This window comes from Scyliorhinus torazame, chromosome 6, assembly GCF_047496885.1.
Source record: "Scyliorhinus torazame isolate Kashiwa2021f chromosome 6, sScyTor2.1, whole genome shotgun sequence".
In the NCBI taxonomy this organism is placed as follows: domain Eukaryota; kingdom Metazoa; phylum Chordata; class Chondrichthyes; order Carcharhiniformes; family Scyliorhinidae; genus Scyliorhinus; species Scyliorhinus torazame.
In genome coordinates, this window is record NC_092712.1 from 13,958,539 (window position 1) to 13,983,990 (window position 25,452).

At 59.3% G+C, this 25,452-nt stretch overlaps 1 protein-coding gene across 1 annotated transcript in view; it reads right to left on the reverse strand.

Annotated features, from left to right (window-relative positions):
* wdr97 (WD repeat domain 97) overlaps positions 1-25,452 on the reverse strand; it is a 229,449-nt gene that overhangs the window by 11,484 nt on the left and 192,513 nt on the right. Inside the window, exons 21-22 of the mRNA XM_072507945.1 lie at positions 16,974-17,081; positions 15,386-15,591 (exon numbers count right to left, since the gene is read on the reverse strand). Coding sequence (XP_072364046.1) covers positions 15,386-15,591; positions 16,974-17,081 — 314 coding nt within the window. The remainder of the gene's footprint in view (positions 1-15,385; positions 15,592-16,973; positions 17,082-25,452) is intronic.

The following is a 25,452-nucleotide window of genomic DNA, read 5'->3' on the forward strand; positions in this document are numbered from 1 at the left end:
ATGAGAGAGGGTGAGTACTAAGGGAGCGCTGCTCTGTCAGAGGGTTAGTACTGAGGGAGCGCTGCTCTGTCAGAGGGTCAGTACCGAGGAAGTGCTGCACTGACAGAGGGTCAGTACGAAGGGAGTGCCGCACTGTCAGAGGGTCAGTACTGAGGGAGTGCTGCACTGTCAGAGGGTCAGGACTGAGGGAGTGCTGCACTGTCAGAGGGTCAGGACTGAGGGAGTGCTGCACTGTCAGAGGGTCAGTACTGAGGGATTGCCGCACTGTCAGAGGGTCAGTACTGAGGGAGTGCCGCACTGTCAGAGGGTCAGTACTGAGGGAGTGCCGCACTGTCAGAGGGTCAGTACTGAGGGAGTGCTGCAGTGTCAGAGGGTCAGTACTGAGGGAGTGCCGCACTGTCAGAGGGTCAGTACTGAGGGAGTGCCGCACTGTTGGAGGATCAGTACTGAGGGAATGCTGCACTGTCAGAGGGTCAGAACTGAGGGAGTGCCGCACTGTCGGAAGGTCAGTACTGAGGGAGTGCTGCACTGTCAGAGGGTCAGTACTGAGGGAGTGCAGCACTGTCAGAGGGTCAGTACTGAGGGAGTTCCGCACTGTCGGAGGGTCAGTACTGAGGGAGTGCCGCACTGTTGGAGGGTCAGTACTGAGGGAGTGCTGCACTGTCAGAGGGTCAGTACTGAGGGAGTGCCGCACTGTCGGAGGGTCAGTACTGAGGGAGTGCTGCACTGTCAGAGGGTCAGTACTGAGGGAGTGCAGCACTGTCAGAGGGTCAGTACTGAGGGAGTGCAGCGCTGTCAGAGGGTCAGTACAAAGGGAGTGCCGCACTGTCAGAGAGTGAGAACTGAGGGAGTGCTGCACTGTCAGAGGGTCACTACTGAGGGAGCGCTGCTCTGTCAGAGGGTCAGTACTGAGGGAGTGCTGCACTGTCGGAGGGTCAGTACTGAGGGAGTGCTGCACTGTCAGAGGGTTAGTACTGAGGGAGTGCTGCACTGTCGGAGGGTCAGTACTGAGGGAGTGCTGCACTGTCAGAGGGTCTGTACTGAGGCCGCTGCCATGTCTGAGGGTCAGTACTGAGGGAGTGCTGCAATGAGAGAGGGTCAGTACTGAGGGAGTGCTGCACTGTCGGAGGGTCAGTACTGAGGGAGTGCTGCACTGTCAGAGGGTTAGTACTGAGGGAGTGCTGCACTGTCGGAGGGTCAGTACTGAGGGAGTGCTGCACTGTCAGAGGGTCTGTACTGAGGCCGCTGCCATGTCTGAGGGTCAGTACTGAGGGAGTGCTGCAATGAGAGAGGGTGAGTACTGAGGGAGCGCTGCTCTGTCAGAGGTTTAGTACTGAGGGAGCACTGCTCTGTCAGAGGGTCAGTACCGAGGAAGTGCTGCACTGACAGGGGGTCAGTACTAAGGGAGTGCCGCACTGTCAGAGGGTTAGTACTGAGGGAGTGCTGCACTGTCAGAGGGTGAGTACTGAGGGAATGCTGCACTGTCGTAGGGTCAGTACTGAGGGAGCGCTGCTCTGTCAGAGGGTCAGTACTGAGGGAGTGCTGCACTGACAGAGGGTCAGTACTGAGGGAGTGCTGCACTGACATAGGGTCAGTACTGAGGGAGTGCCGCACTGTCAGAGGGTCAGTACTGAGGGAGCGCTGCTCTGTCAGAGGGTCAGTACTGAGGGAGCGCTGCACTGACAGAGGGTCAGTACTGAGGGAGCGCTGCACTGTCAGGGTCAGTACTGAGGGCGTGCTGCATTGTCAGAGGGTCAGTACTGAGGGAGCGCAGCACTGTCAGGGTCAGTACTGGGGGAGTGCTGCACTGTCAGAGGGTCAGTACTGAGGGAGTGCTGCACTGTCAGAGGGTCAGTACTGAGGGAGTGCTGCACTGTCAGCGGGTCAGTACGGAGGGGGTGCCGCACTGTCAGAGGGTCAGTACTGAGGGAGTGCTGCACTGTCAGAGGGTCAGTACTGAGGGAGTGCCGCACTGTCAGAGGGTCAGTACTGAGGGAGTGCTGCACTGACAGAAGGTCAGTACTGAGGGAGTGCCCCACTGTCAGAGGGTCAGTACTGAGGGAGTGCTGCACTGCGGAGGGTCTGTACTGAGGGAGTGCCGCACTGTCAGAGGGTCAGTACTGAGGGAGTGCTGCACTGTCAGAGGGTCAGTACTTAGGGAGCGCTGCTCTGTCGGAGGGACAGTACTGAGGGAGTGCTGCACTGTCAGAGGGCGAGTACTGAGGTAGTGCTGCACTGTCGGAGGGTCAGTACTGAGGGAGTGCTGCACTGTCAGAGGGTTAGTCCTGAGGGAGTGCTGCACTGTCGGAGGGTCAGTACTGAGGGAGTGCTGCACTGTCCGAGGGTCAGTACTGAGGGAGTGCTGCACTGTCAGAGGGTCAGTACTGAGGGAGTGCTGCACTGTCAGAGGGTCAGTACTGAGGGAGTGCTGCACTGTCAGAGGGTCAGTACTGAGGGAGTGCTGCACTGTCAGAGGGTCAGTACTGAGGGAGCGCTGCACTGTCAGAGGGTCAGTACTGAGGGAGCGCTGCACTGTCAGGGTCAGTACTGAGGGCGTGCTGCATTGTCAGAGGGTCAGTACTGAGGGAGCGCAGCACTGTCAGGGTCAGTACTGAGGGAGTGCTGCACTGTCAGAGGGTCAGTACTGAGGGAGCACAGCACTGTCAGCGGGTCAGTACGGAGGGAGCGCCACACTGTCAGAGGGTCAGTACTGAGGGAGTGCTGCACTGTCAGAGGGTCAGTACTGAGGGAGTGCCGCACTGTCAGAGGGTCAGTACTGAGGGAGTGCTGCACTGACAGAAGGTCAGTACTGAGGGAGTGCCCCACTGTCAGAGGGTCAGTACTGAGGGAGTGCTGCACTGCGGAGGGTCTGTACTGAGGGAGTGCCGCACTGTCAGAGGGTCAGTACTGAGGGAGTGCTGCACTGTCAGAGGGTCAGTACTTAGGGAGCGCTGCTCTGTCGGAGGGACAGTACTGAGGGAGTGCTGCACTGTCAGAGGGCCAGTACTGAGGTAGTGCTGCACTGTCGGAGGGTCAGTACTGAGGGAGTGCTGCACTGTCAGAGGGTTAGTCCTGAGGGAGTGCTGCACTGTCGGAGGGTCAGTACTGAGGGAGTGCTGCACTGTCCGAGGGTCAGTACTGAGGGAGTGCTGCACTGTCAGAGGGTCAGTACTGAGGGAGTGCTGCACTGTCAGAGGGTCAGTACTGAGGGAGTGCTGCACTGTCAGAGGGTCAGTACTGAGGGAGTGCTGCACTGTCAGAGGGTCAGTACTGAGGGAGCGCTGCACTGTCAGAGGGTCAGTACTGAGAGAGTGCCGCACTGTCAGAGGGTCAGTACTGAGGGTGTGCTGCACTGTCAGAGGGTCAGTACTGAGGGAGTTCTGCACTGTCAGAGGGTCAGTACTGAGGGAATGCTGCACTGTCAGAGGGTCAATACTGAGGGAGTGCTGCACTGTCAGAGGGTCAGTATTGAGGTAGTGCTGCACTGTCGGAGGGTCAGTACTGAGGGAGTGCCGCACTGTCAGTTGGTCAGTACTGATTTAGCGCTGCACTGTCAGAGGGTCAGTACTGAGGTAGTGCTGCACTGTTGGAGGGTCAGTACTGAGGGAGTGCCGCACTGTCAGTGGGTCAGTACTGAGGTCGCGCTGCACTGTCGGAGGGTCAGTACTGAGGGAGTGCTGCACTGTCAGAGGGTTAGTCCTGAGGGAGTGCTGCACTGTCGGAGGGTCAGTACTGAGGGAGTGGTGCACTGTCAGAGGGTTAGTACTGAGGGAGTGCTGCACTGTCAGAGGGTCAGTACTGAGGGAGTGCTGCACTGGCCGATGGTCAGTACTGAGGGAGCGCTGCTCTGGCAGAGGGTCAGTACTGAGGGAGTGCTGCACTGTCAGAGGGTCAGTGCTGAGGGAGTGCTGCACTGGCCGATGGTCAGTACTGAGGGAGCGCTGCTCTGGCAGAGGGTCAGTACTGAGGGAGTGCCGCACTGTCAGAGGGTCAGTACTGAGGGAGTGCTGCAATGTTGGAGGGTCACTACTGAGTGAGTGCTGCACTGTCAGAGGGTCAGTCCTGAGGGAGCGCCGCGCTGTCAGAGGGTCAGTGCTGAGGGAGTGCCGCACTGTCAGAGGGTCAGTACTGAGGGAGTGCCGCACTGTCAGAGGGTCAATGCTGAGGGAGTGCCGCACTGTCAGAGGGTCAGTACTGAGTGAGTGCGGCACTGTCAGAGGGTCAGTACTGAGGTAGTGCTGCACTGTCAGAGGGACGGTACTGAGGTAGTGCTGCACTGTCAGAGGGTCAGTACTGAGGGAGTGCTGCACTGTCAGAGGGTCAGTACTGAGGGAGTGCAGCACTGTCAGAGGGTCAGTACTGAGGGAGTGCCGCACTGTCAGAGGGTCTGTACTGAGGGAGCGCTGCACTGTCAGAGGGTCAGTACTGAGGGAGTGCTGCACTGTCAGAGGGTCAGTACTGAAGGAGCGCTGCACTGTCAGAGGGTCAGTACTGAGAGAATGCTGCAGTGTCAGAGGGTCAGTACTGAGGGAATGCTGCACTGTCAGAGGGTCAGTACTGAGGGAGTGCTGCACTGTCAGAGGGTCAATACTGAGGGAGTACTGCACTGTCAGAGGGTCAGTACTGAGGGAGTGACGCACTGTCAGAGGGTCAGTACTGAGGGAGTGCCGCACTGTCAGAGGGTCAGTACTGAGGGAGTGCCGCACTCTCAGAGGGTCAGTACTGAGGGAGTGCTGCACTGTCAGGGTCAGTACTGAGGGAGTGCTGCACTGTCAGGGTCAGTACTGAGGGAGCGCTGCAGTGTCAGAGTGTCAGTACTGAGGGAGTGCTGCACTGTCAGGGTCAGTATTGAGGGAGTGCTGCACTGTCAGAGTGTCAGTACTGAGGGAGTGCTGCACTGTCAGAGGGCAGTACTGAGGGAGTACTGCACTGTCAGAGGGTCAGTACTGAGGGAGTGCTGCACTGTCAGAGGGCAGTACTGAGGGAGTGCCGCACTGTCAGAGGGTCAGTACTGAGGGAGTGCCGCACTGTCAGAGGGTCAGTACTGAGGGAGTGCCGCACTGTCAGAGGGTCAGTACTGAGGGAGTGCTGCACTGTCAGAGGGTCAGTACTGAGGGAGTGCTGCACTGTCAGAGGGTCAGTACTGAGGGAGTGCCGCACTGTCAGAGGGTCAGTACTGAGGGAGTGCCGCACTGTCAGTTGGTCAGTACTGATTTAGCGCTGCACTGTCAGAGGGTCAGTACTGAGGTAGTGCTGCACTGTTGGAGGGTCAGTACTGAGGGAGTGCCGCACTGTCAGTGGGTCAGTACTGAGGTCGCGCTGCACTGTCGGAGGGTCAGTACTGAGGGAGTGCTGCACTGTCAGAGGGTTAGTCCTGAGGGAGTGCTGCACTGTCGGAGGGTCAGTACTGAGGGAGTGGTGCACTGTCAGAGGGTTAGTACTGAGGGAGTGCTGCACTGTCAGAGGGTCAGTACTGAGGGAGTGCTGCACTGGCCGATGGTCAGTACTGAGGGAGCGCTGCTCTGGCAGAGGGTCAGTACTGAGGGAGTGCTGCACTGTCAGAGGGTCAGTGCTGAGGGAGTGCTGCACTGGCCGATGGTCAGTACTGAGGGAGCGCTGCTCTGGCAGAGGGTCAGTACTGAGGGAGTGCCGCACTGTCAGAGGGTCAGTACTGAGGGAGTGCTGCAATGTTGGAGGGTCACTACTGAGTGAGTGCTGCACTGTCAGAGGGTCAGTACTGAGGGAGTGCTGCACTGTCAGAGGGTCAGTGCTGAGGGAGTGCCGCACTGTCAGAGGGTCAGTGCTGAGGGAGTGCCGCACTGTCAGAGGGTCAGTACTGAGGGAGTGGTGCACTGTCAGAGGGTCAGTACTGAGAGAGTGCTGCACTGTCAGAGGGTCAGTACTGAGGGAGTGCTGCACTGTCGGAGGGTCAGTACTGAGGGAGTGCTGCACTGTCAGAGGGTCAGTAATGAAGGAGCGCCGCACTGTCAGAGGGTCAGTGCTGAGTGTGTGCCGCATTGTCAGAGTGTCAGTACTGAGGCAGTATTGCACTGTCAGAGGGTCAGTCCTGAGGGAGCGCCGCGCTGTCAGAGGGTCAGTGCTGAGGGAGTGCCGCACTGTCAGAGGGTCAGTACTGAGGGAGTGCCGCACTGTCAGAGGGTCAATGCTGAGGGAGTGCCGCACTGTCAGAGGGTCAGTACTGAGTGAGTGCGGCACTGTCAGAGGGTCAGTACTGAGGTAGTGCTGCACTGTCAGAGGGACGGTACTGAGGTAGTGCTGCACTGTCAGAGGGTCAGTACTGAGGGAGTGCTGCACTGTCAGAGGGTCAGTACTGAGGGAGTGCAGCACTGTCAGAGGGTCAGTACTGAGGGAGTGCCGCACTGTCAGAGGGTCTGTACTGAGGGAGCGCTGCACTGTCAGAGGGTCAGTACTGAGGGAGTGCTGCACTGTCAGAGGGTCAGTACTGAAGGAGCGCTGCACTGTCAGAGGGTCAGTACTGAGAGAATGCTGCAGTGTCAGAGGGTCAGTACTGAGGGAATGCTGCACTGTCAGAGGGTCAGTACTGAGGGAGTGCTGCACTGTCAGAGGGTCAATACTGAGGGAGTACTGCACTGTCAGAGGGTCAGTACTGAGGGAGTGCCGCACTGTCAGAGGGTCAGTACTGAGGGAGTGCCGCACTGTCAGAGGGTCAGTACTGAGGGAGTGCCGCACTCTCAGAGGGTCAGTACTGAGGGAGTGCTGCACTGTCAGGGTCAGTACTGAGGGAGTGCTGCACTGTCAGGGTCAGTACTGAGGGAGCGCTGCAGTGTCAGAGTGTCAGTACTGAGGGAGTGCTGCACTGTCAGGGTCAGTATTGAGGGAGTGCTGCACTGTCGGAGTGTCAGTACTGAGGGAGTGCTGCACTGTCAGAGGGCAGTACTGAGGGAGTACTGCACTGTCAGAGGGTCAGTACTGAGGGAGTGCTGCACTGTCAGAGGGCAGTACTGAGGGAGTGCCGCACTGTCAGAGGGTCAGTACTGAGGGAGTGCCGCACTGTCAGAGGGTCAGTACTGAGGGAGTGCCGCACTGTCAGAGGGTCAGTACTGAGGGAGTGCTGCACTGTCAGAGGGTCAGTACTGAGGGAGTGCTGCACTGTCAGAGGGTCAGTACTGAGGGAGTGCCGCACTGTCAGAGGGTCAGTACTGAGGGAGTGCTGCACTGTCAGAGGGTCAGTACTGATGAGATGTTAAACTTACTTTTTATTTTATTAATTTATGGGTTGTGGGTGTCACTGGCTGGGCCAGAATTTATTGCCCATCCCTAATTGCCCTTGAATTGTGGGGTTTTTAAGCCAATACCGAGGGCAGGTAACAGTCAGCCACATTGCTGGGGGTCTGGAGTCACATGTAGGCCATACCAGCGTAAGGACGGCAGATTTCCTTCCCTCAAGGACATTAGTGACCCAGATGCCTTTTTACAACAATTAACAATGATTAATAATTCACAATTAACAATGATTAATAATTCACAATTAACAATGATTAATAATTCACAATGAACAATTAGCAATGATTAATAATTAACAATGATTAATTATTCACAATTAACAATTAACAATGAACAATGATTAATAATTCACAATTCACAATAAACAATGATTAATAATTCACAATTAACAATGATTAATAATTCACAATTTACAATGATTAATAATTCACACTTAACAATGGTTTCATGGTCACCATTAGACTTTTAATCCCAGATTTTTGTTGTATTGAAATTCCACCATCTGCCCTGGTCCCTGGATCATTACCCTTGGTCTGGATCACTGATCCAGTGACAATCCCACACCCACAGTGCCGTTAGGGAGGGTGTCCCAGGATGTTGCCCCACAACAGTGAAGGAACGGCGATATATTTCCTGGGTGGTGAGTGACTTGGAGGGGAACCTCCAGGTGGAGGGGTTCCCAGGTGTCTACTGCTCTTGTCCATCTAGGTGGTAGTGGTCGTGTGTTTGGAAGGTGCTGTCTGAGGAACCTTGGTGAGTTACTGCAGTGCATCTTGTAGACGGTACACACGGCTGTCGCTGTGCGTCGGTGGTGGAGGGAGTGAAGGTTTGTGGAAAGGGGGAGCAATCAAGCGGGGCTGCTTTGTCCTGGGTGGTGTTGAACATTGTTGGAGCTGCACTCACCCAGGCAAGTGGAGAGTATTCCATCACACTCCTGACTTGTGCCTTGTAGATAATGGACAGGCTTTGGGGGGTCAGGAGGTGAGTTACTCGCCGTAGGATTCCTAGTCTTTGACCTGCCCTGGTAGCCACAGTATTAATGTGGCTGGTCCAGTTCAGTTTCTGATCAATGGTAACCCCCAGGATGTTGATTGTGGGGGATTCAGCAAACAGCTGGCTTGTAATGCAGAACAAGGCAGCAGCACGGTTCAATTCCCGTAACAGCCTCCCCAAACAGGCGCCAGAATGTGGCGACGAGGGGCTTTTCACAGTAACTTCATTGAAACCACCTTGTGACAATAAGCGATTATTATTAATATTGTGTGGCGCGAATGTAACTTGCCACTTGTCAGCCCAAGCTAGGATATTGTCCAGGTCTTGCTGCATTTGGACATGGACTGCTTCATTGGGCAGCACGGTAGCACAAGTGGATAGCACTGCGCCAGGGTCCCAGGTTCGATTCCCCGCTGGGTCACTGTCTGTGTGGAGTCTGCAAGTTCTCCCCGTGTCTGCGTGGGTTTCCTCCGGGTGCTCCGGTTTCCTCCCACAATCCAAAGGCGTGCAGGTTAGGTGGATTGGCCGTGGATTTGGCCCTTAGTGACCAAAAAAGATTAGGAGGGGTTATTGGGTTACGGGGATAGGGTGGAAGTGAGGGTTTAAGTGGGTCGGTGCAGACCCGATGGGCCGAATGGCCTCCTTCTGCATTGTATGTTCGATGATTATCTGAGGAGTCGCAAATGGTGCTGAACACTGTGCAGTCATCCGCAAACATTCCCACTTCTGACCTTATTTTCTTTCCCCATTTTTAAAAGAAATTTAAAGCACCCAATTTTTTTTCCAATTGTTGGGCAATTTAGCGTGGCCAATCCACCTACCCTGCACATCTTTGGGTTGTGGGGGTGAGACCCACGCAGACGCAGAATGTGCTAACTCCACACGGACAGTGACCCAGGGCTGGGATCGAACCTGGGACCTCAGCGCCGTGAGACCGCAGTGCTAACCACTGCGCCACCGTGCCGCCCTCATTCCTGACCTTACGATGGAAGAGAGGTCATTGCTGAAGCAACAAGATGTTGGGCCAGGACACGACCCTGAGGAACTCCTGCAGTGATGTCCTGGAGCTGAGATGATTGACCTCCAACCATCACTACCATCTTCCTTTGTGCCGGGAATGGCCCCAACCAGCGGAGAGATTCCCCCCTGATTCCCATTGACTCCAGCGTAGCTCGGGCTCCTTGATGCCACACTCGGTCAAACGCTGCCTTGATGTCAATTATTATTATTACTAAAATCTACTCAACCTCTCCTCATAACAAAATCCCCCCATTCCCGGGGTCAACCTAATGAACCTTCTCTTGACCCCCCCGATCCACATCACTGAAAGAGATGACCTGTTGACTGTCGCACTACTTTCAGTGTATGAGATCTTACTGAAATATGACACATGACAAATGATTACACTTCAAATTAAGCTGATTGATCAACCCCATTGGTTCTACAGTTTTAAACAAATTTAGAATACCCAATTATTTTTATCCCAATAAAGGGGTAATTTGGTTGCTTATAAAGCTTTTGAGGGTGTCTTTTTGTTTATGAATCGACTCTTCCTCCCCCTCATATGCAGACCATGTGCTGTTTGGCTCAGGCGAAGCAACCATTTGCCTGCAACAGGTTGTAATGGGGGTGAAGATTAAAGCAGGATGAGAGAATTGACGGGTCTGGAGCCTGGGGCCTGGTGCCTGTGGCCTGGGATCTGGGGCTGGGGGCCTGGAGCCAGGAGCCTGAGGCCTAGAGCCTGGAGCCTGGGACATGGAGCCTGGGACATGGGGCCTAGGGCCTGGAGCCTGTGGCCTGGGGCCTGGGGTCTGGTGCCTGAGGCCTGGGATCTGGGGCCTGGAGCCAGGAGCCTGGGGCCTAGAGCCTGGAGCCTGAGACATGAAGCCTGGGACATGGGGCCTAGGGCCTGGAGCCTGTGGCCTGGAGTCTGGGACATTATGGGCCGATTCTTCGCTCCCGCGCCGGTTGGGAGACTCGCCTGTGTCACCAAATTCTCCCGCGACGCCGGTCCGACGCCCTCCCGCGATTCACGGAAGCAGCCAGATCGGCACAATCGCGTTTTGCGTGGCGCGGTACAGTGAATCGCCCGAGACAGCCAAAATGGCGATTCACAGGTACCCCCGTGATTCTCAGTGCCGGATGGGACGAGCGGCCTGCCCAAAACGGCAGGTTCCCCCTGGCACCGTCCACACCTGGTCGCTGCCGGCGGGAACAGCGCGGGAACGCTGGGGGGGGGGGCGGCCTGCCGGAGGGGGGGGGGGGTATCCTGCACCGGGGAGGGCCTCAAATGGGGTCTGGCCCGCGATCGGTGCCCACCGATCGTCGGGCCGGCCTCTCTGAAGGAGGACCTCCTTTCTCCCGCAGCCCCACAAGATCCGTCAGACATCTTCTTGCGGGGCGGTCTCAGAGAGGACCGCAACCACGCGGCAACCATGCGCGGGTGACGGCAGTTATGCGGCGCGGCCGCGTCATGTATGCGGCGCCGCCTTTACGCGGCGCCAAGGCCTGGCGCGCGAAATGACGCAGCGCTGCTCCTAGCCCATTTTCGGGCCCTGAATCGGTCGGGATAGGGGCCGTTTCGCGCCGTTGTGAACCTCGACGCTGTTCACGACGGCGCAAACACTCTGCCTCCATTTTGGAGAATCCCACCCGGGGCCTGCGGCCTGGGGCCTGGAGCCTGGGACGGAGCCTGGAGCCTCAGGCGTGGGGCCTGGAGCCTGGGACGGAGCCTGGAGCCTGAGGCGTGGGGCCTGGAGCCTGGGACGGAGCCTGGAGCCTGAGGCGTGGGGCCTGGAGCCTGGGACGGAGCCTGGAGCCTGAGGCGTGGGGCCTGGAGCCTGGACCCAGGCATTGCATGATATAAAGGATCAGTATCACATCATCCTGTTACTAGAATGAAAATCCAGGGACTGGGTTATAAACACATTTTGGCGGTTTGTGAATTTCAAAATACCTGCAAAGAAAGAAGTTGGTCTCAGCAATGGTGACCATGACGTAGTTGGATCAAGGATAAAACTAAATCTGTTCAGTAATATATTGCTGTTGACAGTGGAAATGGCCTGCATTTCCTCAATGATCCAATCCCAGCCACGGGGAACATCTGCCCCCTGTCCTGAAAGATGACATTCCAGCGGCACATGGAAGTTTGTGGGATTTTCCACTGGCCTGACACTGGGAACAAAGGGACCTTGGTGTGTTTGTCTATAGATCTCTGAAGGCAGAAGGGCAGGTTAATAGGGAGGTGAAAAAGGCATACGGGACTCTCGCTTGTATCAATCGGGGCTTAGACTACAAAAGCAGGGAGGTCATGATGGAGCTGTGTACAACTTTGGTGAGGCCACAGCTGGAGCACTGTGTGCAGCTCTGGTCGCCACATTATCGGAAGGATGTGATTGCACTGGAGGGGGTGCAGAGCAGATTCACCAGGATGTTGCTGGGATGGAACATTTCAGTTATGAAGAGAGGTTGGAGAGGCTGGGGTTGTAGTCAGCAGAGACGACTGAGGGGCGACCTGATCGAGGTGGACAAGATTATGAGGGGCATGGACAGGGTGGATAGGGGAGCAGCTCTTCCCCTTAGTTGAAGGGTCAGTTACGAGGGGGACACAAGTTCAAGGTGAGGGGTGGGAGGTTCAGGGGGGATTTGAGGAAAAACCTTTTTACCCAGGGGGTGGTGAGGGTCTGGAACGCGCTGCCTGGGAGGGTGGTGAGGGTCTGGAACGCGCTGCCTGGGAGGGGGGTAGAGGCGGGTCTGGAACGCGCTGCCTGGGAGGGTGGTGACGGTCTGGAACGCGCTGCCTGGGAGGGTGGTGAGGGTCTGGAACGCGCTGCCTGGGAGGGTGGTGGCGGTCTGGAATGCGCTGCCTGGGAGGGTGGTGAGGGTCTGGAACGCGCTGCCTGGGAGGGGGGTAGAGGCGGGTCTGGAACGCGCTGCCTGGGAGGGTGGTGAGGGTCTGGAACGCGCTGCCTGGGAGGGGGGTAGAGGCGGGTCTGGAACGCGCTGCCTGGGAGGGTGGTGAGGGTCTGGAACGCGCTGCCTGGGAGGGGGGTAGAGGCGGGTCTGGAACGCGCTGCCTGGGAGGGTGGTGAGGGTCTGGAACGCGCTGCCTGGAGGGTGGTAGAGGCGGGTCTGGAACGCGCTGCCTGGGAGGGGGGTGAGGGTCTGGAACGCGCTGCCTGGGAGGGGGGTGAGGGTCTGGAACGCGCTGCCTGGGAGGGTGGTGAGGGTCTGGAATGCGCTGCCTGGGAGGGTGGTGAGGGTCTGGAACGCGCTGCCTGGGAGGGTGGTGAGGGTCTGGAACGCGCTGCCTGGGAGGGTGGTGAGGGTCTGGAACGCGCTGCCTGGGAGGGGGGGTGAGGGTCTGGAACGCGCTGCCTGGGAGGGTGGTGACGGTCTGGAACGCGCTGCCTGGGAGGGTGGTGAGGGTCTGGAACGCGCTGCCTGGGAGGGTGGTGAGGGTCTGGAACGCGCTGCCTGGGAGGGGGGTAGAGGCGGGTCTGGAACGCGCTGCCTGGGAGGGGGGTAGAGGCGGGTTACCTCACATCCTTTACAAAGTACCTGGGTGAGCACTTGGCACATCATAACATTCAGGGCTCTGGGCCAAGTGCTGGGAAATGGGATTAAGGGGCAGGTCACGCGTTTTCCATGCAGCAGTGCAGACTCGATAGGCCAAAGGGCCTCTTCTGTACTGTATTATTCTGTGATTCTGTGACTTTGCCATTCACCAGGATCCAGACTAGTTGCATGGCCTGGGGCCTGGACATGGGGCCTGGCCATGGGTCCTGGGGTCTGGGGTCTGGGCCTGGGGTCTGGGCCTGGGGCCTGGACATGGGACCTGGCCATGGGGCCTGGGGCCTGTGAATGGGGCCTGGGATCTGGTAATGAGGCCTGTGGTCTATGAACGAGGCCTGGGGTCTGGGAATGGGACCTGGGGTCTGGGAATGGGGCCAGGGGTCTGGGAATGGGGCCTGGGGTCTGGGATTGGGGCCTGGGGTCTGGGAATGGGGCCTGGAGTCTGGGAATGGGGCCTGGGGTCTGGGAATAGGGCCTGGGATCTGGGAATGGGGCCTGGAGTCTAGGAATGGGGTCTGGGATCTGGGAATGGGGCCTGGAGTCTTAGAATGGGCCTGGGGTCTGGGAATAGGGCCTGGAGTCTGGGAATGGGGTCTGGGAATGGGGCCTGCGATCTGGGAATGGGGCCTGGGAATGGGGCCCAGTGCCTGGCAATGGGTCTGGGGCCTGGGAATGGGGTCTGGGAATGGGGCCTGAGAATGGGGCCTGGGGTCTGGGAATGGGGTCTGGGAATGGGGCCTGGAGCCTGGGAATGGGGCCTGCGGTCTGGGAATGGGCCTGTCTGGCCTAGAAGTGGTGTGCCTCAGGGGTCTGTGCTGGGACCACAACTTTTTACAATATACATTAATGATCTGGAGGAAGGAACTGAAGGCACTGTTGCTAAGTTTGCAGATGATACAAAGATCTGTAGAGGGACAGGTAGTGTTGAGGAAGCAAGGGGGCTGCAGAAGGACTTGGACAGGCTCGGAGAGTGGGCAAAGAAGTGGCAGATGGAATGTGGAAAAGTGTGAGGTTGTGCACTTTGGAAGGAGGAATGGAGGCTTAGACTATTTTCTAAATGGGGAAATGCTTCGGAAATCAGAAGCACAAAGGGACTTGGGAGTCCTTGTTCACGATTCTCTTAAGGTTAACGTACAGGTTCAGTCGGCAGTTAGGAAGGCAAATGCAATGTTAGCATACATGGCGAGAGGGCTAGAGTACAAGACCAGGGATGTACTTCTGAGGCTGTATAAGGCTCTGGTCAGACCCCATTTGGAGTATTGTGAGCAGTTATGGGCCCCGTATCTAAGGAAGGATGTGCTGGCCTTGGAAAGGGTCCAGAGGAGGTTCACAAGAATGATCCCTGGAATGAAGAGCCTGTCGTATGAGGAACGGTTGAGGACTCTGGGTCTGTACTCGTTGGAGTTTAGAAGGATGAGGGGGTATCTTATTGAAACTTATCGGATACTGTGAGGCCCGGATAGAGTGGACGTGGAGAGGATATTTCCACTTGTAGGAAAAATTAGAAGCAGAGGACACCATCTCAGACAAAAGAGACGATCCTTTAAAACAGAGATGAGGAGGAATTTCTTTAGCCAAAGGGTGGTGAATCTGTGGAACTCTTTGCCGCAGAAGGCTGTGGAGGCCAAATCACTGAGTGTCTTTAAGACTGAGATAGATAGGTTCCTGATTAATAAGGGGATCAGGGGTTATGGGGAGAAGGCAGGAGAATGGGGATGAGAAAATATCAGCCATGATTGAATGGCGGAGCAGACTCGATGGGCCGAGTGGCCTAATTCTGCTCCTGTGTCTTATGGTCTTATGGGCCTGGGGTCTGGGAATGGGGCCTCTAGTCTGGGAATGGGGCCTCTAGTCTGGGAATGGGGCCTGGAGTCTGGGAATGTGGCCTGGGGTCTGGGAATGGGGCCTGGAGTCTGGGAATGGGGCCTGGGGTCTGGGAATGGGGCCTGGGGTCTGGGAATGGAGCCTGGAGTCTGGGAATGGGGCCTGGGGTCTGGGAATGGGGCCTGGAGTCTGGGAATGGGGCCTGGAGTCTGGGAATGGGGCCTGGGGTCTGGGAATGGAGCCTGGAGTCTGGGAATGGGGCCTGGGGTCTGGGAATGGGGCCTGGAACCTGGGAATGGGGCCTGGAGTCTGGGAATGGAGCCTGGAGTCTGGGACTGTGGCCTGGCATCTGGGAATGGGGCCTGGAACCTGGGAATGGGGCTTGGAGTCTGGGAATGGGGCCTGTGGTCTGGGAATAGGGCCTGTGGTCTGGGAATGGGGCCTGGAGTCTGGGAATGGGGCCTGGAGTCTGGGAATGGGGCCTGGAGCCTGGGAATGGGGCCTGGTGCCTGGGAATGGGGCCTGTGGTCTGGGAATGGCGCCTGTGGTCTGGGAATGGGGCCTGTGGTCTGGGAATGGGGCCTGTGGTCTGGGAATGGGGCCTGGAGCCTGGGAATGGGGCCTGGAGTCTGGGAATGGGGCCTCGGACCTGCTCTCGAGCTGTGAGCCCAGCAGCCCCACTGAGCTTTGGCGCATTCACCTCTGACCCCCACAGTGGAAAGCTGACCTCTGTTTGTTGGGCAGGAAGAGCACCGTGTTCTTCGATTTCGATTTCTCACTCATTCTTTTATCTACGTCCTCGCTTTGCGCGACCATCATCTCCTTCAGATCCTTCTCAAGTTGGGTTTCACAGAAATAATTGACCACCTCGATGGGATTAACCTCTGCCAGCGATCCTGGGTGGACTCTCTCTGGAATCATGATGGTGGTTGCCTTGTCGTTAGAAAGATTGTTTCAAAAAGATTTTTGTTTCAGATTTTCTGTTTACATCATCCAGTCCTTCCCCATCAGGAACTCCGGCAAATCCGGAAACGCCTCCCCACTCCCCGAACTGTACTGTCCGAGTCCTCGCTCGCAGCCCCCAAACTTTCTCATTTATTCATGCGTGGAAACTGAGTCCCAAAACCCTTACCCCCCACCCAGCTCCTGCACTGAATCTCAATACCAGACCTCAGCTCCACCCATCCCCACATCAATCCCAGCTCTGTCCCCCACCTCCACCAGCTCTGTCCCCCACCCACACCAGCTCGGTCCCCCACCTCCACCAGCTCGGTCCCCCAACCCCACCAGCTCTGTCCCCCACCCCCGCCAGCTCGGTCCCCCACCTCCACCAGCTCGGTCCCCCACCCCCACCAGCTCTGTCCCCCACCACCGCCAGCTCGGTCCCCCACCCCCGCCAGCTCGGTCCCCCACCCCCGCCAGCTCGGTCCCCCACCCCCGCCAGCTCGGTCCCCCACCCCCGCCAGCTCGGTCCCCCACCCCCGCCAGCTCGGTCCCCCACCCCCGCCAGCTCGGTCCCCCACCCCCGCCAGCTCGGTCCCCCACCCCCGCCAGCTCGGTCCCCCACCCCCGCCAGCTCGGTCCCCCACCCCCGCCAGCTCTGTCCCCCACCCCCGCCAGCTCGGTCCCCCACCCCCGCCAGCTCTGTCCCCCACCCCCGCCAGCTCGGTCCCCCACCCCCACCAGCTCGGTCCCCCACCCCCACCAGCTCGGTCCCCCACCCCCACCAGCTCTGTCCCCCACCCCCACCAGCTCTGTCCCCCACCCCCACCAGCTCTGTCCCCCACCCCCACCAGCTCTGTCCCCCACCCCCACCAGCTCTGTCCCCCACCCCCACCAGCTCGGTTCCCCACCCCCACCAGCTCTGTCCCCCACCCCCACCAGCTCAGTGCCCCACCCCCACTAGCTCTGTCCCCCACCCCCACCCATTCCCTAACCACAGCATCCCCCCTCCTCCCCTCAGAACCAGGCCTCACCATCAGGCCCAGGCCTGAGCTGATGCTCCACTCTCCATCCATACTCCCTAAACCCTGGCAGCCAGACCCCAATCCGCTTTCCCCATCCGAATTCCCACACCACCGAACCCTAAAACCATTTCCTGAACCCCCCCCCCCTGTCATCACCTTAACCCCCACCTGAGGCCCAATAACTGGCCCCAGTCCCCCAGCCCCCATTTGAATCTCACTGGGAACTGATGGGGTGTGTGGGGGTTGAACCCAGCCAGCCCAGGCTGGAAGGTGAATTGGGGGAGCAGTTTTGAGATTGGGATGTTACAGCGAGTCACATTCCGGCCCTGACAACACCCCCATACTAACCGAAACGGAGGGGCTTCTGCCAGCGGATGAGGCACTTCGTGGAACGGTTACAGACCCCCTCAGCGTTTTCCCCTTTTTCAGCGACTTGAAGGCTTCTTGGATATGTTCCTGAGGAATGTGAGGAGAATGTTTACTGGAGCGCACTTCAGTTAGCAAAGAGGAAGTGAGAAACAGAGTCATTCCCGAGCAGTCAGCCGAGACTGGGTGGTGGACGACTGTGAACGTTCTGCGAGACGGAATGAATCATCATTCAGAGGCACAGGCTAATCGAGGACAGTCAGTATGGATTAGTTAAAGTGGGATGAATGTCGGAATTTCAGATATATTGGGCTGGATTCTCCCAAAATGGGACATTGTCCCCACGGCAGCGTAAAAACGCTGGCGTTTCACACCAGGGGAGAAATGCTCCGGAAACGGCGCGATGTCCGCCAACTGGCGACCAAAACAGCGCAAATCAGTCGGGCATCGCGCCGCCCCAAAGGTGCGGAATGCTCCGCATCTTTGGGGGCCGAGCCCCAACCTTAAGGGGCTAGGCCGGCGCCGGACGAATTTCCGCCCCGCCAGCTGGCGCGGAAATGACATCTCCGGGCGGCGCATGCGCGGGAGCGTCAGCGGCCGCTGACGGCATTCCCGCGCATGCGCAGTGGGGAGAGTCTCTTCTGCCTCCGCCATGGTGGAGATCATGGCGGAGGCGGAAGGGAAAGAGTGCCCCCACGGCAGAGGCCCGCCCGCGGATCGGTGGGCCCCGATCGCGGGCCAGGCCACCGTGGGGGCACCCCCCAGAGGCCCGATCGCCCCGCACCCCCCCCCCAGGACCCCGGAGCCCGCCCGCACCGCCTTGTCCCGCCGGTAAGGTAGGTGGTTTAATCTACACCGGCGGGACAGGCATTTTAGCGGCGGACTTCGGCCCATCCGGGCCGTAGAATCGCCCGGGGGGGCCCGCCAACCGGCGCGGCGCGATTCCCGCCCCCGCCGAATCTCAGGTGCCGGAGACTTCGGCAACCGGCGGGGGCGGGATTCACGTCAGCCCCCGGCGATTCTCCAACCCGGCGGGGGGTCGGTCAATCTCGCCCCAGAGTTTCCTCCAAAAATATAAGCTAATTCACTGACCTGCAGGCGGCTGGCAGGGCCCCGGAGTGCTTCACCCAGCTTTAGGTGCGGATACGGCCCCCGCACTTCCGGTTTCGAGTCCGCACATACGCAGGCTGGAGGCCTCCAGCGGACGCACCGAGCGCCATGGCGGACTTGGACTGCGGAGGTTGCTGGAAAATGTAGGCCTCCCTGTCGGCCGCACGCCCGCCGATCCGTCCGGCCCAATCTGTCCCCCGGCCGCCAACAAGGCACCCCTCCGGTGTCTGATCCCTCCGCCCCCCCACCAGGGCGGCCGCAGACTGAGTCCGCAGACACCACGCGAGCTTCCTGACCGGCAACAGGTGGTTAAAACCACGCCGTCGGGAACTCGGCCGGTTGGGAGCGAAGGATCGCTGGGCGGGACTCTGCCAATGGGCCCCTAGCCACGCGGCGTACTCCTCGATCACACCGATTCTCGAGTCCCGGAGAATCGCCGGACCGGCGCCTGGCCCGATTTCGGCGTGAAATTGGATTCTCCGCCCAGAGGGCTGCAGAGAATACAGCCCTCTGTATTAAATGTATTTGGTGCAGTAAGGGTTAAAGTGGGTTAGTGTGTGTGACTGCTGCTGTCATGTTTTAAAAATCCTGGAGAGCAAGACAGCTGGCTTTTTTGGAGCCAGAAGGGCAATTAAAGCATCGTAAAAGTTTGGGCAAATGGAATTTTTTAAATATTCCTGCAGAATAGTTAATTAGAGAATTGGCTGGAATCCTCTAGCCTTTGGCATTCTCTGTTCCTGCCGGCAATGTATCCCCACCAGTGGGCTTCCCATTGATACGTGGTTGGGGGAGCAGAGAATCCCACCCATTGTGCTCAGTGTAGTGAGATGGTGCAGTTAATGGGAGAACTAGGGGTTGAAGCAGTCGGGTGCTGAGGTTCAGAGTTAGTTTTTGGCTGGAAGGTGTGGCGACAAAGCTTCTGAAGAAATACAGCCAGAGACTGCATTATTCTGACCAGGTCAGGTCAGGCCTCTTCCTTTAAAACAGTCTCAAAAGATCTCTCTTTCTCAGAGTGGAGCATCCAGACATCACTGTACAGCAGGCATTGCTGAGTGCGAACTGGATTTAAAAGTGGATTGGGATCTGAGACGGTTTTGAGTGGGAGTAAAGATAGCCGTTAAGGGTTAGTGTGTCACTGTATTGGTTAACATGATTTAAGGGGTAATTGTAAGTTACTTTTGGGTATGATAATAAAGATATTTTAATACAGTGTTAGTAATAAAGTTCGTTTGAATAAACCATACCCCAATTTCTTTGTGAAATCACTCCTGGAGCGAGGTATACAGGCCTCACAGTTTTACAAATCTAAAATAAAATATTGGGCAACCCGGCCCCTCTTGGGTTTGGTCCCGGATCGTAATAAAAAGCTTGTGGCTGGCTAGCTTGACTGGTAACACAGGGAACGGGGGAAGGGGGGGGGGGGCACCACCCTAAGGTCTAACAACGAGTGTGGATGTGGGGATATATCAATAATTTACACATAAAAGTAGGGGCTATGAGTAACAAGTCTGTACATATGAAAACTGGCCGTGTGGGTGACAATGAGGAAGGATTCTGTCAACTGCAGAAATATGTCAATAGACTGGACAGAAAAGTAGGGCACAGTGGTTAGCACAGTTGCTTCACCGCTCCAGGGTCCCAGTTTCGATTCCCGGCTTGGGTTACTGTCTGTGCGGAGTCTGCACATCCTCCCCGTGTCTGCGTGGGTTTCCTCCGGGTGCTCCGGTTTCCTTCCACAGTCCAAAGATGTGCAGGTTAGTTGGACTGGCCATGATAAATTGCCCCTTAGTGTCCCAAAAAATGTTAAATGGGGGTTACTGGTTTACGGGGATAGGGTAGATACGTAGGCTTAAGTAGGATGCTCTTTGTAAGGGCTGGCGCAAACTCGATGGGCTGAATGGCCTCCTTCTGCACGGTAAATTCTATGATTCTATGAAAATGGAATTGAATGCAGAAAAATGTAAGGTGATGCATTTGGGGAGGGGGGTTAAGGGGCGTCATTCTCCGACCCCCCGCCGGGTCAGAGAATGGCCGTTGGCCGCCGTGAATCCCGCCCCCGCCCCCGCTGAAGTCTCCGAAGGGAGAAAAGTCGGCGGGGCGTTAATGGCGCCGCTGCCGCGGAGAATGTCACGGGTCTGCACAAGGCAGCCGATTTTCGGCCTGCCGATATTCTCCCTTCCGGATGGGCCGAAGTCCCGTCGACGTGATGACCGTTCACGTCGACGTGAATCAAACCTCCTTTTCATCGGCGTGACCAGGTGCTCCAGGCTCACGCCGACCAGCGAGGAGGTGAGTGACGGCCTGGGGGGTTGGCTCTGGGCAGGAAATGGCGTGGCCGCAGACTGATTGCGTGAGGAGAGGTGTGTCTCGGCTTGTGTGTGTGTGTGTGCGGCGGGGGGGGGGGGGTGGTTAGAGTAGGCTGGGCTCCGGGGGAGTGCCGGGAGGGGGTCCGTGCTGGGGTGGAGGTTGGGGGTTGGAGGGGGTCCGTGGCGGGGTGGAGGTTGGGGGGGGGGTCCGTGCTGGGGTGGAGGTTGGGGAGGGGGTCCGTGCTGGGGTGGAGGTTGGGGAGGGGGTCCGTGCTGGGGTGGAGGTTGGAGGGGGTCCGTGCTGGGGTGGAGGTTGGGGGTTGGAGGGGGTCCGTGCTGGGGTGGGGGTTGGGGAGGGGGTCCGTGCTGGGGTGGAGGTTGGGGTTTGGAGGGGGTCCGTGCCGGGGTGGAGGTTGGGGAGGGGGTCCGTGCTGGGGTGGAGGTTGGGGGTTGGAGGGGGTCCGTGCTGGGGTGGAGGTTGGCGGTTGGAGGGGGTCCGTGCCGGGGTGGAGGTTGGGGGTGGGTCCGTGCCGGGGTGGAGGTTGGAGAGGGGGTCCGTGCTGGGGTGGAGGTTGGGGGTTGGAGGGGGTCCGTGCTGGGGTGGAGGTTGGCGGTTGGAGGGGGTCCGTGCTGGGGTGGAGGTTGGGGAGGGGGTCCGTACTGGGGTGGAGGTTGGGGGTTGGAGGTGGTCCGTGCCGGGGTGGAGGTTGGGGGGGGGGGGGGGGGGTCCGTGCCGGGGTGGAGGTTGGGGAGGGGGTCCGTGCTGGGGTGGAGGTTGGGGGTTGGAGGGGGTCCGTGCTGGGGTGGAGGTTGGGGGTTGGAGGGGGTCCGTGCTGGGGTGGAGGTTGGGGAGGGGGTCCATGCTGGGGTGGAGGTTGGGGAGGGGGTCCGTGCTGGGGTGGAGGTTGGGGAGGGGGTCCGTGCTGGGGTGGAGGTTGGGGGTTGGAGGGGGTCCGTGCCGGGGTGGAGGTTGGGGAGGGGGTCCGTGCTGGGGTGGAGGTTGGGGTTTGGAGGGGGTCCGTGCCGGGGTGGAGGTTGGGGAGGGGGTCCGTGCTGGGGTGGAGGTTGAGGGTTGGAGGGGGTCCGTGCTGGGGTGGAGGTTGGGGGTTGGAGGGGGTCCGTGCTGGGGTGGAGGTTGGGGAGGGGGTCCGTGCCGAGGAGGGTGATGGGAGAGCAAATGAGTTGGTCCACCTGGCCAGGTGCTAGCCTCCAACAGTTGGACCCATGCGGTCCATGCCACCTGGCTGGGGGGAGGAGTGGATATGGGCAATGATGACATGTCGTCGTTCCCCTCCCCCCCACCAGGCCGTCATATTTTCAGACCATCCAGCGATGTTGGCCGCCGTGGTGGCAGCCGCTCATGTCTATGTTGCCCTGGATGAGGAGGAGGAGGAGGAGGAGGAGGAGGAGCGTGCCAGATAGGCGGCGCAGGCTGCCGCAGAGGGGCAGGCGGCAGCCGCCCAGGCTGGAGGGACACCTGACCGACAGGACAAGGAGGGGGAGGAGGACGTCGCGGCCCCACGGCAACGGAGGCACCCGAAGGCGCCCCGTGTGTACCGGCCCCGCCAGTCATACCAGGACCTTACGGACCGGGAATGCAGGAGGAGACTCCGGATGAGCCGGGAAACCGTGGCACACATCTGCCACCTGCTGGCACACCTGTCACCGCGTGGCACTGGCGGGGGACACCCTCTCCCCGTGTCCGTCAAGGTTACGGTGGCCCTGAACTTTTATGCAACGGGGTCATTCCAGGCACCGAGTGGGGACCTGTCCGGCATATCGCAGACATCGGTGCACCGGTGCATCCGGGCAGTGACAGATGCCCTTTATGCCATGGCGCACCGCTACATCCGCTTCCCCGTGGACCGGGCCAGCCAAGATGCCCGGGCCGTGGGCTTCTCTGCCGTGGCCGGGTTCCCCATGGTCCAGGGCGCGATCGATGGGATGCACGTCGCCGTGCGGCCACCTGCAGATAACAGGGCCGTGTTCACTAATAGGAAGGGGACCTATTCGATGAACGTACAGGTGGTCTGCGACCACCGCATGATGATCCTGCACGTCTGCGCCCGTCACCCAGGCAGTGTACACGACTCATTCGTGTTGTCGCGGTCATCCATCCCCGGCATGTACAAGGGACGCCATCCCCGGCTGAGGGGCTGGTTGCTGGGCGACAGGGGCTACCCATTGCGATCGTGGCTGATGACGCCTATACGGAGGCCACGCAATGAGGCGGAGAACCGCTACAATGATGCCCATGTAGCGACAAGGGGAGTGATCGAGAGGTGCTTTGGCGTGCTGAAGATGCGTTTCAGGTGCCTGGACCTCTCTGGGGACGCCCTCCAGTATCGGTCAGATAGGGTCGGCCGCATCATTGTGGTGTGCTGCGTCCTGCACAACATAGCCCAGCAGAGGGGCGATGTGCCGCAGGCAGAGGAGGGCGGAGTGGAGGAGCAGCAGGAAGAGGCACAGTCCTCCCCAGATGAGGGGGATGGGGGCAATGGTCAGGGCAGACGGGGTAGACATAGGCGGGTGGCTGTCCACCGTTACCGGCTGGCCCAGCGGGCACGGGACAGACTGATAGCCGCCCGCTTCACTGACTAGATGGGCGTGGGAATCGGGTAGTATGGCCACAGACCGCACACCATGGCAACAGCCGACCACCCACACCCCCCACCCATCCACCCACCCAGCACCCTCACCCCCCTCCCCAACCCCACCCACCCCCCCCATTGCCGATCCACCGGCGGCACAACGGGCCGGGCTCACCCAGTTGCGGGTGGACGCGTGTCTATCGCAGGCCATGGAGGATGATGACAACCCGCCCTGCGATGAGCTCCTGGCTGTACATCGTTGGACTATGTCTGACCCATGGCCACAGTACCACCATCCACCCGGACCATCCCTGCATGCGGCTGTGACACTGCAGCGCACGGTCCCGTCCTCTGCCCGGGGGATGTTGATGGCGGCCCAGGGGGAAAGGGGCAGACTCACCTGGGGCTGACGTAAGACCACCCCTCACACACACACTTGCGCTCAACGTACATGACACGCCCGCACACTTTGGACAGAGCACAAAGGCAGCTTCGGTAGGTGTAACATTGACTTTAATAACCAAAGGAGTTCATGCACGTGCCCTAGCCCCTAAAACTCATCTGTGCCCTGCACCCGTGCCAACTTACTCAGTGTCTAATTGTTTGGCCTTACGGGCCCTTTGACTACGTCTACGTGGTTCCCCAGACGGTACAGCAGAACTGGAGGTGGACTCCTGTGATTCCTGCCCTCTGACACTGGATCCCTTTGGCGGCCGTTTCCTGGGGCGCCCTGGCCTAGATAGGCCAGGCTGCGGCCCGGGCGACTGGGATGGCGAGCTGCCAGCCTGTCCTGCCCGTTGCCCACCCGATGCACCTGGGACGGAAGGGGGGGGGGAGTCCGAGGTGTTGCGGTGTACCGGGACCTCCCCTACAGAGGGAGCCGGGACGGACCACACCACCTCCTCCTCCCTCGGGGTGCCCGATGGCCCCCAGGCCTCTACATGGGTGGGGGATGCGAACGGACTGGCCATCCAACGCCCCCCCCCCCCGACATCTGGCGCTGCCAGTCCTGGAGGCCCGTGCTGGTATCGACAGGGGTCTGCAGGTTTGCAGCCATGGAGCCCAGGGTGTTGTCAAACCCTGTCTGTGACAGTGCGACGCCGGCTCGCACATGGCCACTGGCGCCGATGCCCTCAGCGATGGCCTGCTGAGACTGGGCCATGGCCTGCAGAGACTGGGCCATGGCCTGCAGAGACTGGGCTATGGCCTGCTGAGACTGGGCCATGGCGTTGAGCGCCTCTGCCATCTGGCGCTGGCACTGGCTCATGGCCTCCTGTGAGAGGGCAGCCATTTCCTGGGCCACAGACGCCGCCTGCACGGAAGGCCCCAGGCCTCGCAAACCGTTCCCCATGTCTGACACCGTCGCACCCATTGCCTCCACCGCGGACGCCACCCGTGCGGTGTCAGCCTGGGTGGCACGCATGACCGGGACCACTCCCAGCTCCTGGACGCGGGTGGACTCCTCCACCTGCGACCGCAGCCGCCGCAAGCCACCCGTCATCCTCTTCGCTCGTCTCCGGGTCGGTGGTTGCATCGGATCTATGTGTGGGTGTGGTAACTGCAGGAACCCGGGATCCATCTGGGCGGCAGATGTTCGCTTGGCCTGGGCTGCCCTCCGACCGCCCGGTCCCTCTGCTGCTCCTACCTCCACCTGCTGTACCGGGACGGCTGTGTTGTGCGCACCAGTGAGTGTACCAGACGCCTCATCACTAAAGTGCCCAACCGTGGTGAGTGTTTCTGCGATGGTGGAGGGTGTTGGTGACAGCAGTGGCGTTGTGTCGTGCTCTTCGTCCCACTCTGACTCCATGGCACTTTGGGGTGGGGGTTCGTCTCCACCCATCCACTCTGAGTCACTGTCCGGTATTTCGTCTTCCCGGGTAGGGGTGTCCTGGGTAATGCTGTCCCGGGTAGGGGTATCCTGGGTAGTGCTGTCCCGGGTAGTGCTGTCCCGGGTAGGGGTGTCCTGGGTAGTGCTGTCCCTGGTAGGGGTGTCCTGGATAGTGGTGTCCTGGGTAGTGGTGTCCTGGGTAGTGGTGTCCTGGCTCGGATGTGACGGGGGCCTGTGGCTGCCCCCCTCATCGCTGGGTGGTCGCCCCCGCACGTGACGGGGGTGTCGTCTCCCTGTTGCTCCAGGTCTCTCCGTCTCCCGTGGTGTGCGAGGGGCATCCTGCGGGCGTCGCATGCTGGAGGGTCCGGGTCTCTCCGTCTCCCGTGGTGTGCGAGGGGCATCCTGCGGGCGTCGCATGCTGGAGGGTCCGGGTCTCTCCGTCTCCCGTGGTCTCTGAGGGGCATCCTGCGGGCGTCGCATGCTGGAGGGTCCGGGTCTCTCCGTCTCCCGTGGTCTCCGAGGGGCATCCTGCGGGCGTCGCATGCTGGAGGGTCCGGGTCTCTCCGTCTCCCGTGGACTCCGAGGGGCATCCTGCGGGCGTCGCATGCTGGAGGGTGCGGGTCTCT